The 14456-nt window shown below is 36.4% G+C and overlaps 1 protein-coding gene across 1 annotated transcript; it reads right to left on the reverse strand.

The window, feature by feature from the left end:
- Nucleotides 1–214: 214 nt before the first annotated feature.
- Nucleotides 215–12721, reverse strand: capn9 (calpain 9). Its single transcript, XM_058641192.1, has 20 exons — nucleotides 12420–12721; nucleotides 11177–11246; nucleotides 10625–10743; nucleotides 9755–9888; nucleotides 8713–8881; nucleotides 8542–8625; nucleotides 7518–7603; nucleotides 7316–7393; nucleotides 6335–6495; nucleotides 6092–6249; nucleotides 4655–4863; nucleotides 4507–4543; nucleotides 3887–3967; nucleotides 3708–3765; nucleotides 2966–3030; nucleotides 2718–2786; nucleotides 2565–2643; nucleotides 1274–1390; nucleotides 1139–1197; nucleotides 215–557 (listed from the first exon to the last, which is right to left on the reverse strand). The coding sequence occupies exons 1-20, from the start codon at nucleotides 12621–12623 to the stop codon at nucleotides 531–533; spliced, it is 2064 nt and encodes a 687-aa protein (XP_058497175.1). The 5' UTR covers nucleotides 12624–12721; the 3' UTR covers nucleotides 215–530.
- Nucleotides 12722–14456: the final 1735 nt, after the last annotated feature.

Below are 14456 nucleotides of genomic sequence, written 5' to 3' on the forward strand. Positions count from 1 at the left end.
TAATCTTATGAGAATGAAGTTGTAATTTTACGAGAAGAAAGTCTTAATCTGATGAGAAGAAAGTTGTAATCTTACGAGAAAAATGTCGTAATCTTATGAGAATAAAGTCGTAATCTTACAAGAATAAAGTCGTAATATTATGAGAATAAAGTCGTAATATTATGAGAATAAAGTTGTAATCTCATGAGAATTATCAATAATGTCATCAAAAACATCATTTTCAACATCAGTTTTATTCAAAATGTATTTCCACTCATGCAGAGACAAATAAAATAAAAATCTTTTCAGTTCCCTGCATCTGGATCTCCCACAGGCAGGATGGCACATGACTGACCCGAGCAGGGGGCACAGGTGGCATTTTAATGGCATTTCAAGTGTAACGTCAAAACAATGTGATGCATGAAGGAAAAGAAAGAAAAAGGTAACGCGTGTTTGTGTCATCACGGCCTGAATATTCAACACACTGCACTTTAAAGACCTTCGGTTGGGTTTTGTTCTTCTGGTGGCTTCTGTTTGCTCTCCTCTGCTCCTCAGACGTTCATCGACAACATCAGGAACTGTGTGAGGGAAAGAGGAGCTCCACATTAAAAAACACTCTTGCTTTCTTTTTAAACTTTAAATGCTCTCAAATGTATTGTTTTATGGTCACAAATCATCTTGTAGCTTCTCAGCTAATTCTTTTTTCTTTCTTTTTTTTTTTACAATTTTAAGAATGTAGATCATGAAACCAGCAAAAAAACAATTATCTATCACTAAATGTTTATGTGTCACTTTGTAAAGCACTCACTCTCCCACACCAAAGTCCATAGAGGAAATCAGGGATTTTAACATCACACACACAAGAGCTGTTGATCCACTGCTGCGTCCATCACTCAGTTCAAATGAGTCATTTTGTAAATTTGGTGTTTTAAAACCTTTGTTCAGATTAACCTCAGTGACACAAAGTGACCACACGAGGCAGCAGAGGACCGGCAGCTAAAATCACTGATTTTCTCTCTGGACTTTGGTGTGGGAGAGTGAGTGAGTGGTTAGCACAGATTTTATTAGAGGAGACTTTTGTTTTCCAGTGGTTCTGAACTTTAAAGATAATCTGCAGAGATTAATATTGTAGTCAGGTGTGACATGAATGTGATTTTACCTGCATCATGTTCATTCTGACACTCCCCCTCTTGAACTGGTCCACAGCCTGGAAAGCTCCTGGTATGAGAGAGTGAACAACAGTGAACAATCATCCTCCTCCTCCTCCTCCTCCTCCTCATGTGTTCATACGTACTGAACATGTTCTCCAGACGGACGATGCAGGTGAGATAATCATCAAAGTCGATGTCATAGTTTTCATCAGCAAACCTGAGGCCGACCAACTGCAGCAGTTTGTTGTCCAGATTCATGCCTGTGTTTAAACATACGTCATCATACTATACTGTGTACTATAACATAGTATAATATGCTATAATATAATATAATGTACTATAACATACTATAATAGAATATACTGTACTCCTGCTACTTTACACTTCTTTGCAAAATTTTCCTCTATGTTATTTTATTTTTATAACGATATTTATTACTCTACTCGTCTATACTACACCTTAGTCTGCTGTCTCCTTTACTATACTTTAATCTTCTTTATTTACTATAGTTTAATCGTCTTTATTTACGATAGTTTAATCTTCATTTACTATAGTTTAATCTTTATTTACTAGAGTTTAATCTTCTTTATTTAATATATTATTCTCTAACTGACATCACTTATTTCTTCTTTTCTCTGCTCTATGAACTCGACCCCGTAACAAGAACAAAAATCACAGTTAAAGTGATAAAGCCATAAAGCGATAAAGAGATAAAGTGATAAAGTTATATAGTGATAAAGAGCTAAAGTCATGAAGTGAAAATGAGAGATAAAGTCATGAAGTGAAAATGAGAGACAAAGAGATAAAGTGATAATGAGCGATAAAGTGATAATGAGAGACAAAGAGATAAAGTGATAAAGAGATAAAGTGATAATGAGAGATAAAGAGATAAAGTGATAATGAGCGATAAAGTGATAATGACAGATAAATAGATAAAGTGATAATTAGAGATAAAGAGATAAAGGGATAAAGAGATAAAGTGATAATGAGAGATAAATAGATAAAGTGATAATGAGAGATAAAGAGATAAAGGGATAAAGTGATAATGAGAGATAAAGAGATAAAGTGATAATGAGAGATAGAGATAAAGTGATAATGAGAGATAAAGTGATAATGAGAAAAAAGAGATAAAGTCATAAAGTCATAAAGAGATAAAGTGATAAAGAGATAAAGTGATAACGAGATATAGTGATAAAGAGATAAAGTGATAAAGTTATAAAGTCATAAAGTGATAAAGAGATAAAGTAATACAGTGAAAATGAAGAGAGATAAAGAGATAAAGTGATAATGAGAGATAAAGAGATAAAGTGATGAAGTGATAATGAGAAATAAAGTGATAATGAGAGATAAAGAGTTAAGTGATAAAGTGATAATGAGAAATAAAGTGATAATGAGAGATAAAGAGATAAAGTGATAATCCCGATTCAGACTCACCTGCAGCCTTGAGGGCGATGCGAAGCTCGTAGGACGACATCTTTCCTGAGCGGTCAGTGTCAAAGGACAGGAAAAGCATCTGTAACCGTGACAACAGTTAAAGTTCACACTCTAAACACCAGTATGGGTCAAAGGTCAAATGAAAACACGTACAATCCACTTCTTCATCTTTTCCCAGAAGACCTTAAACTCTTGGAACTCCAGCTTCCCTGTGTTGTCCACCTGATTCACAGTCAAGGAAAAAAAACTCCACAAAAGCAGCAACGTTATCAGTGATTTATCAATGATTTTAAAAAATGACAGTAAATGACTAAAATGTCAAATTTTACATATCCCATAAAAACCTAATTAAGTTTTAAACAAGAAAATAATTTGGATGTTGTGTCTGTGTGTAAGGATACGTCCATCAGGTTGATGATACTGTGGCAGGTGCTGAGGCTCAGGCCGTCAAATTTAATCTCTTTACCTAAAGATTGAGATTGAACAGTAAAATATCAATGAAAGAAAACGGTAAAATATCAATGAAAAAACAGTAAAATACCAATGAAAAAACAGTAAAATATCAATGAAAAAAACAGTAAAATATCAATGAAATAAACAGTAAAATATTAATGAAAAAACTGTAAAATATCAATGAAAAAACGGTAAAATATCAATGAAAAAACCCTAAAATATCAATGAAAAAACAGTAAAATATCAATGAAAAAAACCAGTAAAATATCAATGAAAAAACAGAAAAATATCAATGAAAAACAGTAAAATATGAATAAAAACAGTAAAATATCAATAAAAAAGTAAAATATCAATGAAAAAACAGTAAAACATCAATGAAAAAAACAGTAAAATATCAATGAAAAAACAGTAAAATATCAATGAAAAAAACACTAAAATATCAATAAAAAGTAAAATATCAATGAAAAAACAGTAAAACATCAATGAAAAAAACAGTAAAATATCAATGAAAAAACAGTAAAATATCAATGAAAAAAACACTAAAATATCAATAAAAAGTAAAATATCAATGAAAAAACAGTAAAATATCAATGAAAAAAAATTAAATTATTAAATTAATAAAAATAATAGTAATGATAATAATAATAATGTGTAATGAATGTACAGAGGGAGACAGAGCAGAGAACTCACGTCTGCTGAGAACACCATTGAGCATCTGCTGGAGCTCCCTCACACAAATGGCCTCGTCCTGCACACAAACCACAAACACTGTCAATGTTCATGTGAAGTGGGTTTAAATAAAGTTCATAGATGCACTGTTGATGCATCAGCGTGTGTGTATTTGTATTTGCACTGAGATTAAAACTTACGCCACCGGCCAGTTGTTCAAAAAGCCTCCGCAGACCTTTCTCCTCATCTGTCTCATCCTCTGGATCACTGGGCATGGGAGGCTGTGGACACAACACACACTTCATATCAACACTCACTCACTCACTCACACTGTCACTCACTCACTCACTCATGGGAGGCTGTGGACACAACACACACTTCATATCAACACTCACTCACTCACTCACACTGTCACTCACTCACTCACTCATGGGAGGCTGTGGACACAACACACACTTCATATCAACACTCACTCACTCACTCACTCTGTCACTCACTCACTCACTCATGGGAGGCTGTGGACACAACACACACTTCATATCAACACTCACTCACTCACTCACTCTGTCACTCACTCACTCACTCATGGGAGGCTGTGGACACAACACACACTTCATATCAACACTCACTCACTCACTCACTCTGTCACTCACTCACTCTCTCTCAGTCACTCATTCACTCAGTCACTTACGTCTGGTAGGTCAGCGTCCACCTTGGTTCCCATCTCTCTGTGCAGACACTCACTCACTGTCTCACTCAGTCACTCACTGTCTCACTCAGTCACTCACTGTCTCACTCAGTCAGTCACTCATTCACTTACGTCTGGTAGGTCAGCGTCCACCTTGGTTCCCATCTCTCTGTGCAGACAAAGTCGTCACAGTTCAGTTAACAAGTGTGACTTTGTCTTTGTGTAGTTTTTGCTGTACAGTTCTGTGAACGTGTGAACGTGGGAACATGTGAACACTCACATGGCCGGCGCCGCCTTCTCAGAGAAGATCCTGATGATGAAGTCGGCCTCGTGATGGGGTTGGAAGGTGGTGGGTACGAGCAGATAGTTCCCGGGCGGCAGCGTGAATCGCTCGGACACCTCGCGCATGTTGATGTACGTGCGGCTGCCAGCTTTGGACGCGTTGTAGCGGAAGAAGTCTTTCCCCTGCTGGTCCTCGTCGTTCGGAGCCTGAGGAAGCAAGTCACAAATATTTGAATGAATGAAAGAATGAATGAATGAATGAATGAGTCTGTGATTCATCTGGAAAAACCTTCTCTGAGTCAAATCTGTAAAGAAGTTTTCTTTTACGCCGACCAAAAAAGTATAGTTCTAGTTATAGTAAATAGTTCCGAAAAACTATTGAGACATTACAAAATGTCTTTAAAGTTTAAATTCAAACTTTCCAGGTCTGTTTGTACAAGATTTTTTTTCCAGGTCTGTTTTTACAATTTTTTTTCAAAAAAACAGTAAAATATAAATGAAAAAAACAGTAAAATATCAATGAAAAAAACACTAAAATATCAACGAAAAAACACTAAAATATCAATGAAAAAAACACTAAAATACCAATGAAAAAACACTAAAATATCAATAAAATACAGTAAAATATCAATTAAAAAAAGTAAAATGTCTGTGATTCATCTGGAAAAACCTTCTCTGTGAGTCAAATCTGTAAAGAAGTTTTCTTTTACGCCGACGACACCATCGTGTGTGTTTGATCTCAGTGAAACGTTCCGAAAAACTATTGAGATGTTACAAAATGTCCTTAAAGTTTAAATTCAAACTTGTTTGTACAAGATTTTTTTTTAGGTCTGTTTGTACAAGATTTTTTTTTCCGAGGTCTGTTTTTTTATGAGATTTTCTTTTCAGGGTCTGTTTTTACGATATTTTTTTCTGGTCTGTTGAAAATCAAAAAAACGTAAAATATCAATGAAAAAAACACTAAACTGTACTGTTTGTACGAGATTTTTTTTTTTCGGGTCTGTTTCTACAAGATTTTTTTCCAGGTCTGTTTTTACAATTTTTTCTTTCGGGTCTGTTTGTACAAGATTTTTTTTCCGAGGTCTGTTTTTTTATGAGATTTTCTTTTCAGGGTCTGTTTTTACAAGATTTTTTTCGAGGTCTGTTTTTATGATTTTTTTTTTCGGGTCTGTTGAAAATCAAAAAACCGTAAAATATCAATGAAAAAACAGTAAAATATCAATGAAAAAAACACTAAACTGTACTGTTTGTACGAGATTTTTTCCATGTCTCTTTTTATGAGATTTCTTTTTCCGGGTCTGTTATTACGAGATTTTTTTTCCGAGGTCTGTTTTTACGATGTTTTCTTTACGGGGTCTGCTTTTATGAGATAACAAGGATTGATTGATTGACTGATCAAAAAATATTTGACAGTAAAATCAAAATCTTTTGAGACCTGGTAAACGGCAAATCCGATGGTCTCCATGTCAAAACCCTCCTTCCTCAGTTGTCTCCTGTTCTTCTGCATCAGAGCGATGACCACACTGCACACGTCGTCGTCGTCGTCAGCATCCTGCAGCTGCAGCTTAAACTGAGGGTTCGTCCAGAATGTGTCTGCGTGTCCAAGACACAACAGTTTTAGAGGGAAGGAAAAAAGACGCGGAATCAAATGAAAGCTTTCGTTTTTCTGTTGCCTCACCGATGAAGTTCCTGCAGCCTCCAGCGGTGGAGCCGCGGATCCAGTTTCCCTCAAACATGCTGACCTCCCAGTGGCGTTTTGTGTCGTCGGTCAGGGAGTCTGGGGTCATGTTGCAGATCTCCACCTTGTCGTAGTTGGCCTTGAAATCCTCAAACTCCATCCTGGACTCACACAAAGCATAAACGTCACATTTTAGCGTCCAGACAAATCACAAAAATCTGCTATTTAACTCCATGAAAGATGATATATTTTCGATTTTAGAATGTGTAGTATGTAATGATGGAAAGAAATCTCATAAAAACAGACCCCGACAAAAAGTCTTGTAAAAAAAAAGACCTGTAAAAAACAAATTGTGTAATAACAGACCCTAAAAAATTGGTAAAAATAGACCCCGAATTTTTTTTTTTGTAAAAACAGACCCCGGATTTTTTTTCTTAAAAACAACACTGAAAAAAATCTCGTAAAAATAGACCCCGAAAAAAAATCTTGTAAAAACAGACCCCAATTTTTTTTTTCTTACAACACTGAAAAAAATCGTAATGACAGACCTCAAAAGTTTGGTAAAGTCACATTTCTTTTTCGTGAAGTTTCACTGAGATCAATCTCAACATACACGATGACACAATGGTGTTGTCGGTGTAAAAATGGACGTTTGATTACATGATTACGATGACATAGTTGAAAATAAAAAATTAAAAAATTCCTAAAGTGTCTGATTTCTGTAAGATTTAAACAGAGTTGGGCTAACGGGGAACAGTATGGCTTTTTTTTTGCAGAAATTTTATTTTTTTAAGTACAATTTGGATAAAAGACGACATAATCTCTACGACAAGATTTGGCAGATTTTTTAAAAAGGACTCTAGTTTCAAGAATTTTAGCAGAGCAACATTAGCTTAACTAAGTGACACATTCTTTATCTTAGTACAAGAAAATAAAAATTTCCACCAGGGCTGTTTTTACAGTGTATTTTTTTAGACTCACCAGAATTCACCGTCCTCCGTTGACTTCTGCAGAATGCGATTTTTCTCAGCCGTGTCCACGTAATTCCACTCCCTGGAGCTGAAGGAGAAAAATAAAACAAAGAAAGTGTGAAACTGCAGACAGGAAGTGACAGATGAAGATAGAACGTCCTCAGAGGAAGTAAAGAGAGAATTCACTCATTCATTTTCCATGCATGTCTTACTTGTCGCTCCAGGGACCGTTCCACTCCACTTGACCCCAGGGGTTTCTGACCCGGACAAGCTTGACCATCTGACCTCTGACAGTGACCTGACCAACAAACAAACATGTTTCACTTATTTACACTGAGGTGTGACATCATCACATTACATCAGTTTTATGATGAATGATCCAAATTCGCCAAAGCACAGAGGGTTGCCGTGGCCGCACCATTTTGAATTCAAAAAGTTTTATAAAATAAGGTTAATATGTAAAAGTGGTGCAAAATGGCTAAGTAGGGCCCCCCAAAGGTGAAACCCGGTAGGACTAAGCTGAAACTAAGTTGCACCAAATGCCACAAAACTTGGTGGAAAGATGGCGCAGCGCAAGATGAAAGTTACCAAAAGGTCTTGCAGATTCAAAAGGTCGTGGCCACGGCAACCATCGGAATTCTGGCACTCACACACAAAAGATCAAACTGAGACACTAAACGAATATTGGCACGCAAATCACAACTGGGAAAAGATTTTTTAAAATAAGGGTAATACGTAAAACTGGTGCAGAATGGCTCAGTAGTGCCACCTATGGTGACAACCGTAAGGACAAAGCCGTACCTAAGTTGCACCAAATTCCACGAAACTTGGTGGAAAGATGGCGCAGCCCAAGACGAACAAAAAAGTCTATAAAGACGATGACCTCAACTCAACAGGAAGTCAGCCATTTACAAATATGGCATCCATCTTGGCGATTTGCACGTTTTCGTAAATGAACAAACTAGTCTGAGCGCGATAATCGCAGCAAAGTAAAACATGGGTCAATTTGTACGCGACACATCAAAGATGAAAAGTTCTTGCAGATTCAAAAGGGCTTGGCCACGGCAACTATCCAAATTTAGGGGAATTTCGACCATTTGCCACGAAACAGGAAGTGGCTGTAACCTAGCGTTACAATGACCGATCTGAAAACTTAAATCAAGAACGTAGCTTTGTTGACTTACTGTATTTATTTCGAATGAAAATATGAAAAATGAAAAAGATGAGCCGCATTACCTCCTCCACACCAGTGATGGAGTAGGCATGTCCCTTCACCAGGCCGGAGGCTGTCCTGGCCTCAGACTCCGCAGAACTGCTGGTCTGGAGGGAATGACAACAGTGAAGAAAATAAACATTTACATGTAAAATACGAACGGGAACATTCTGCTGTATGGATCAGAGCTTTACATCGATGGAGCATCCCATCATGGAGCCTCTGTCCAGAGCCTTCTTCATGATCGCAAACAGGTTGTTCTGAGACTTCTTGGTTTCGTAAACTTCCCCGACACCGCCCGTGAAATCCTCCATGGCCTCCATGGTGCTGCCGCCCTTCAGGGACTCGTAGCTGCCGTGCATCCTGCGACAAACGCAACAACAATAACGCGATAAACAAGAGACGCAATACAAACAACAACCGCGCGTCCTGCGACAAACCCAACGACAAAAACGCGATAAACAAGAGACCTGATACAAACAACAACTGCGCGTACTGCGACAAATGTGACAACAACAACACGATAAACAGGAGACACGATACAAACAACAACCGCACGTCCTGCGACAAACGCAACGACAAAAACGCGATAAACAAGAGACGCGATACAAACAACAACTGCACGTCCTGTGACAAACGCAACGACAAAAACAAGATAAACAAGAGACCTGATACAAACAACAACTGCGCGTACTGCGACAAATGTGACAACAACAACGCGATAAACAGGAGACACGATACAAACAACAACCGCACGTCCTGCGACAAACGCAACGACAAAAACGCGATGAACAAGAGACGCGATACAAACAACAACTGCACGTCCTGCGACAAACGCAACGACAAAAACGCGATAAACAAGAGACGCGATACAAACAACAACTGCGCTTCCTGCGTCAAACATGTTAAAGATGTTACAAATGTTTGAATGCATCAATTTTTATTATTGATTCATTAAAAAATGTCAAATGTTGTTTTTGTTTTTTTTATTGTGGTGACAAACGATCACCAAAATCTCACTAAATGTGACGTTACAAAAACGCTTATTAAATAAAACAAATGTAAAACGTTGCTGAATTCTTGTAACATTACAAAAACAGCAATGATGTTAAAAGCATGACTTCCCTTGTTTTGGGGGCGGAGCTTTGACAACATGATAGTAAATTGTAACTTTCCCACACTTACTGACTGCTGTGTGTGTGTGTGCGTGTGTGTGTGTGTGTGTGTGTGTTTTACTTGGCGTAAGCTTTCTCCAGGAGGGCGCTCCAGAACTCGTTGTTGGAGGCGGAGTGAAGCATGATCAGCTGGTTCCTCACTGCGGGCAGTTTGTCGTCCACCACCACGTCCAGCCACTGGTTATGCTTCCAGAACTGAGAGAGACAGAGAGAGTCACATAAAGCTGAAATTAATCAGATAAAATGTTCCCAATGAAGTTTGTAAAGCACTCACTCTCCCACACCAAACCTCACAGAGAAAGTCAGTGATTTTAGCTGCTGGTCCTCTGCTGCCTCGTGTGGTCACTTTGTGTCACTTAGGGTCAATCTGAATGAAGGTTTTAAGACATCAAATTTACAAAATGACTCATTTGAAGTTAGTGATGGAGGCAGCAGTGGATCAACAACTCCTGTGTGTGTGTGATGTTAAAATCACTGATTTTCTCTGTGGACTGTGGTGTGGGAGAGTGAGTGCTTCACAAACGTCAGTTTCCTGTTGGAAAGGTGTGTCTCACAGTGAGATAAAGACGATGTTGTAGACTTAAACAGACATAGGTTTTATTATACTGGGAGAGTAACAGCTGTTTTTCTCTGTGTCTCTCAGCACAGGGGGCGTGTCCAGCGCACTCATTTGCGTCAAAGTTGCTGACAAATACAAACAAAACACTTAAAAAAAAACCGGAACTATCACTTTAAGGGAGTTCTCTGTCTTTGGCCCCGAGGAGTGAGAGGCCTCAGGCAGGCGACTACTGTGTCTGACCTGTTCCAATACTTGTGCTAATCCATGAAAACAGACAGACGGACGGATGGACGGACAGGCAGACAGACAGACAGATGGACAGGCAGACAGATGGACAGACAGACAGACGGACGGATGGACAGGCCCTTGTACCTGAAAGTGAAAGATGCCGGCGTATCTGTGGTCAAAGTCCTGGTCATGGGGGACGACTCGGGCCAGGGCGTCTTTCTTCATGGTCAGAGAGGCGATGGCTGCCAGGAGCCAACAGTCTCCTGAGGAGAGTCAGTGACACGTCAAAGGCTTCTGTGAGTGAACCAAGTGAAAACATCACACGCTCACATCTTTATCTAAACCGCTCACCCTCCCAAACCAAATCAGTGATTTTAACGGCAGGGACACAGGAGCTGCTGGTCCACTGCTGCCTCGTGTGGTCACTTTGTGTCACTGAGGTCAATCTGAATGAAGGTGTTTAAATGCCAAATTTTAGAAGACATTTGATCTTAGTGATGGAGGCAGCGGTGGATCAACAACTCCTGTGTGTGTGTGTGTGTGTGTGTGTGTGGGAGAGAGAGCGGTCTAACAGTGTGTGTGTGTGTGTGTGTGTGTGGGAGAGAGAGCGGTCTAACAGTGTGTGTCACAGTGAGATAAAGACGTGATGAGTTTAATGACACAGAATAACTGTTGTTCTGTGAGTCAAGTACAAACCGAGCTGTCCTTGACAAATGTCCGTCCTGTTTGCGTCGCCCACGATGAACTTGGGGTTTTGACAGATTTCCTGTGAATGGGACAAAAAATAAATAAACAGGACTAGCATTTTTTTTAAAATGGCAGGTGAGAGAGGTGTGTTCACATTCCAGGCATGTTAATCAGCCTGACATCCCATAATAACACAACACGCCACACACAGACAGCTAAAGCATGCAGTGAGTGGAGGAAAACGCCCTGCACAGAAATGTCGTAGTAACTGTCAAACAAACGTGAGCCCACACAGGTCCCGTCAGCAGGTGGCGCTGCAGCGAGCGACTCATATGAGTTAAGTAATAATAAAAATAATACTAATGATAAAAATAATAATAATAACAATAATAATAATAGGACAAAAGTGTGTAAATGTGACAGCGCTGAGATAAGACTGTGTTTGACTGCAGAGGTGTGAGAGGATAAAGTCTCTGTTCTATTTACACTTGACTCTCACAGAACTGGTTCTGCAGCTGCAGCCACTGTTCACACTGTTCCACCTGTTAGTGAACACGTTCAATCTAAATCTTATACTTTATTAATCCCCTTAGGGAAATTATTTCTCTGCATTTCTCTGCAACCCTCCAGTTACAAGCCAAGTTCCCTTTCCACTTGGCCACGGGCTGCAAGATTAGTGAACAGGTTAGTGAGCACATTAGTGAACAGGTTAGTGAACAGGTTAGTGTTGCTTCACTAACTCAGGTCAAAGCAACTCAGTTATAATTAAGTTAATGCAAAGAAAACTCAGTCACTTCAAACACTGAAGTGTGTGAGTGTGTGAGTGTGTGTGTGCTTTACAAACTTCAGTTTCCTGTTCATAAAGAAGATAAAGACGTGAACATGTTTGAAGTTTATCCGACTTTGGACGACAATGTTGCCTGATAGTTTTGAGTAAATGCAACTAGTCGAACATAAAAGCAAACAAAACTTGATAAGTTAAGTTAAGTTAAGTTAAGTTATATTGGACTCCTTTTTTAAGTGAAATAAACTCTGAAATTTTGCAGAACATTTGTCAGGACTCAGTTTAGACAAAGTTTCATTCTTTATTTAACTTTAAAGAGTGTAAAATAAGAAAAGCAGGAGGATGAGATGTTAGTGTTGCTTCACTAACTCAGGTCAAAGCAACTCAGTTATAATTGAGTTAATGCAAAGAAAACTCAGTCACTTCAAACACTGAAGTGTGTGTGTGTGTGTGTGTGTGCACTCGAACCTTGGGCCTCTTCCACTCGATGTTGACAGGGACGCTCTGGCTGAAGAAGAGCGAGGAGCCGGTGGCAGGAAAGTCCGGGTCCTCGAACAGAACTCCTCTCTGCAGACACTCCTGTCTCAGCTGCTCAAAGGACTTCCCGTCGTTCTGAGTGTCGACGGCCTTTGAGCCGGAGCTGCGGCCGGACAGCGTGGACTGGAGAGGCATCGTAGTCTTCTTCTTTTTCTTCTTCCTCTGGAGGAGACGTGAGCTGAGTGGACGAGCAGGAGACGCAGCAGTGAGGTGTGAGCAGGTGTGAGCAGGTGTGATGATGGAGCACGGTTTCACCTGCTCGTTCAGGTTCACGCCCACTCTCTCTCGCTCTCTCTGCACAAACTGGTTTGTCCTCCTGAACCTCGCCCCTGCTCTCTCTCTGTCTCACTTGTTTCTTATCTCTCTCTCTCTCTCTCTCTCTCTCTCTGGGCTTGGCCTGACAGAAATGAGAAGAATGAATTCCTGAAGTTTCACAAAGTTCAGATATTTATCTTAATTTGTTATTTATTTAATGCTTTATAACTATAAGTAACATTTTATTTTTCATATATATATATTTATTAGATATAATGTGTTTGATTTTTATTCACTCGATCAATACGATTTATTTACTTACTAACTATATTTGTTTTATTTACTAATTTAATATATTTATGTGTTTTATTTACTTATTTAATACATTTATGTGTTTTATTTACTTATTTATTTATGTGTGTTTTATTTATTATTTAATATATTTATGTGTTTTATTCACTTATTTAATATATTTGTGTTTTATTTACTTATTTGCTATATTTGTGTGTTTTATTTACTTATTTAATATATTTATGTGTTTTATTCACTTATTTAATATATTTGTGTTTTATTTACTTATTTGCTATATTTGTGTGTTTTATTTACTTATTTAATATATTTATGTGTTTTATTTACTTATTTAATATATTTGTGTGTTTGATTTACTTATTTAATATATTTGTGTTTCATTTACATATTTAATATATTTGTGTTTTATTTATTTATTCAATATATTTGTGCGTTTTATTTACTTATTTAATATATTCAATATATTTGTGCGTTTTATTTACTTATTTAATATATTTAATATATTTGTGTTTTATTGACTTATTTAATATATTTATGTGTTTTATTGACTTATTTAATATATTTGTGTTTTATTGACTTATTTAATATATTTGTGTTTTATTGACTTATTTAATATATTTGTGTTTTATTTACTTATTTAATATATTTATGTGTTTTATTTACTTATTTAATATATTTGTGTTTTATTTACTTATTTAATATATTTGTGTGTTTTATTTACTTATTTAATATATTTGTGTTTTATTTACTTATTTAATATATTTGTGTGTTTTATTTACTTATTTAATATATTTATGTGTTTTATTTACTTGTTCGATATATTTGTGCATTTTAATTACTTATTTAATATATTTGTGTGTTTTATTTACTTATTTAATATATTTGTGTGTTTTATTTATTTATTTAATATATTTGTGTTTTATTTACTTATTTAATATATTGATGTGTTTTATTTACTTATTTAATATATTTGTGTTTTATTTACTTATTTAATATATTTGTGTTTTATTTCATTATTTAATATATTTGTGTTATATTTACTTATTTAATATATTTGTTTTTTTAATTTCTTATTTAATATATTTATGTGTTTTATTTACTTATTAAATATATGTGTGTTTTATTTACTTATTTAATATATTTGTGTGTTTTATTTACTTATTTAATATATTTATGTTTTATTTACTTATTTAATATATTTATGTTTTATTTACTTATTTAATATATTTGTGTGTTTTATTTACTTATTTAATATATTTGTGTTTTATTTACTTATTTAATATATTTATGTGTTTTATTTACTTATTTAATATATTTGTTTTATTTACTTATTTAATATATTTGTGTGTTTTATTTACTTATTTAATATATTAATGTGTTTTATTTACTTATTAAATATATTTG

This window comes from Solea solea, chromosome 10, assembly GCF_958295425.1.
Source record: "Solea solea chromosome 10, fSolSol10.1, whole genome shotgun sequence".
NCBI classification, from domain to species: Eukaryota; Metazoa; Chordata; class Actinopteri; order Pleuronectiformes; family Soleidae; genus Solea; species Solea solea.

Excerpts from the sequence above, each read along its gene's own strand:
- capn9 (XM_058641192.1), bottom strand. The coding sequence starts at position 12,623 with ATGCCTCTCCAGTCCACGCTGTCCGGCCGCAGCTCCGGCTCAAAGGCC. Across the intron at positions 8,882-9,754 it reads CTGGAGAAAGCTTACGCCAA|GATGCACGGCAGCTACGAGT; the intron begins GTAAAACACACA and ends CGTTTGTCGCAG. Across the intron at positions 4,544-4,654 it reads GAGAAGGCGGCGCCGGCCAT|AGAGATGGGAACCAAGGTGG; the intron begins GTGAGTGTTCAC and ends TTGTCTGCACAG.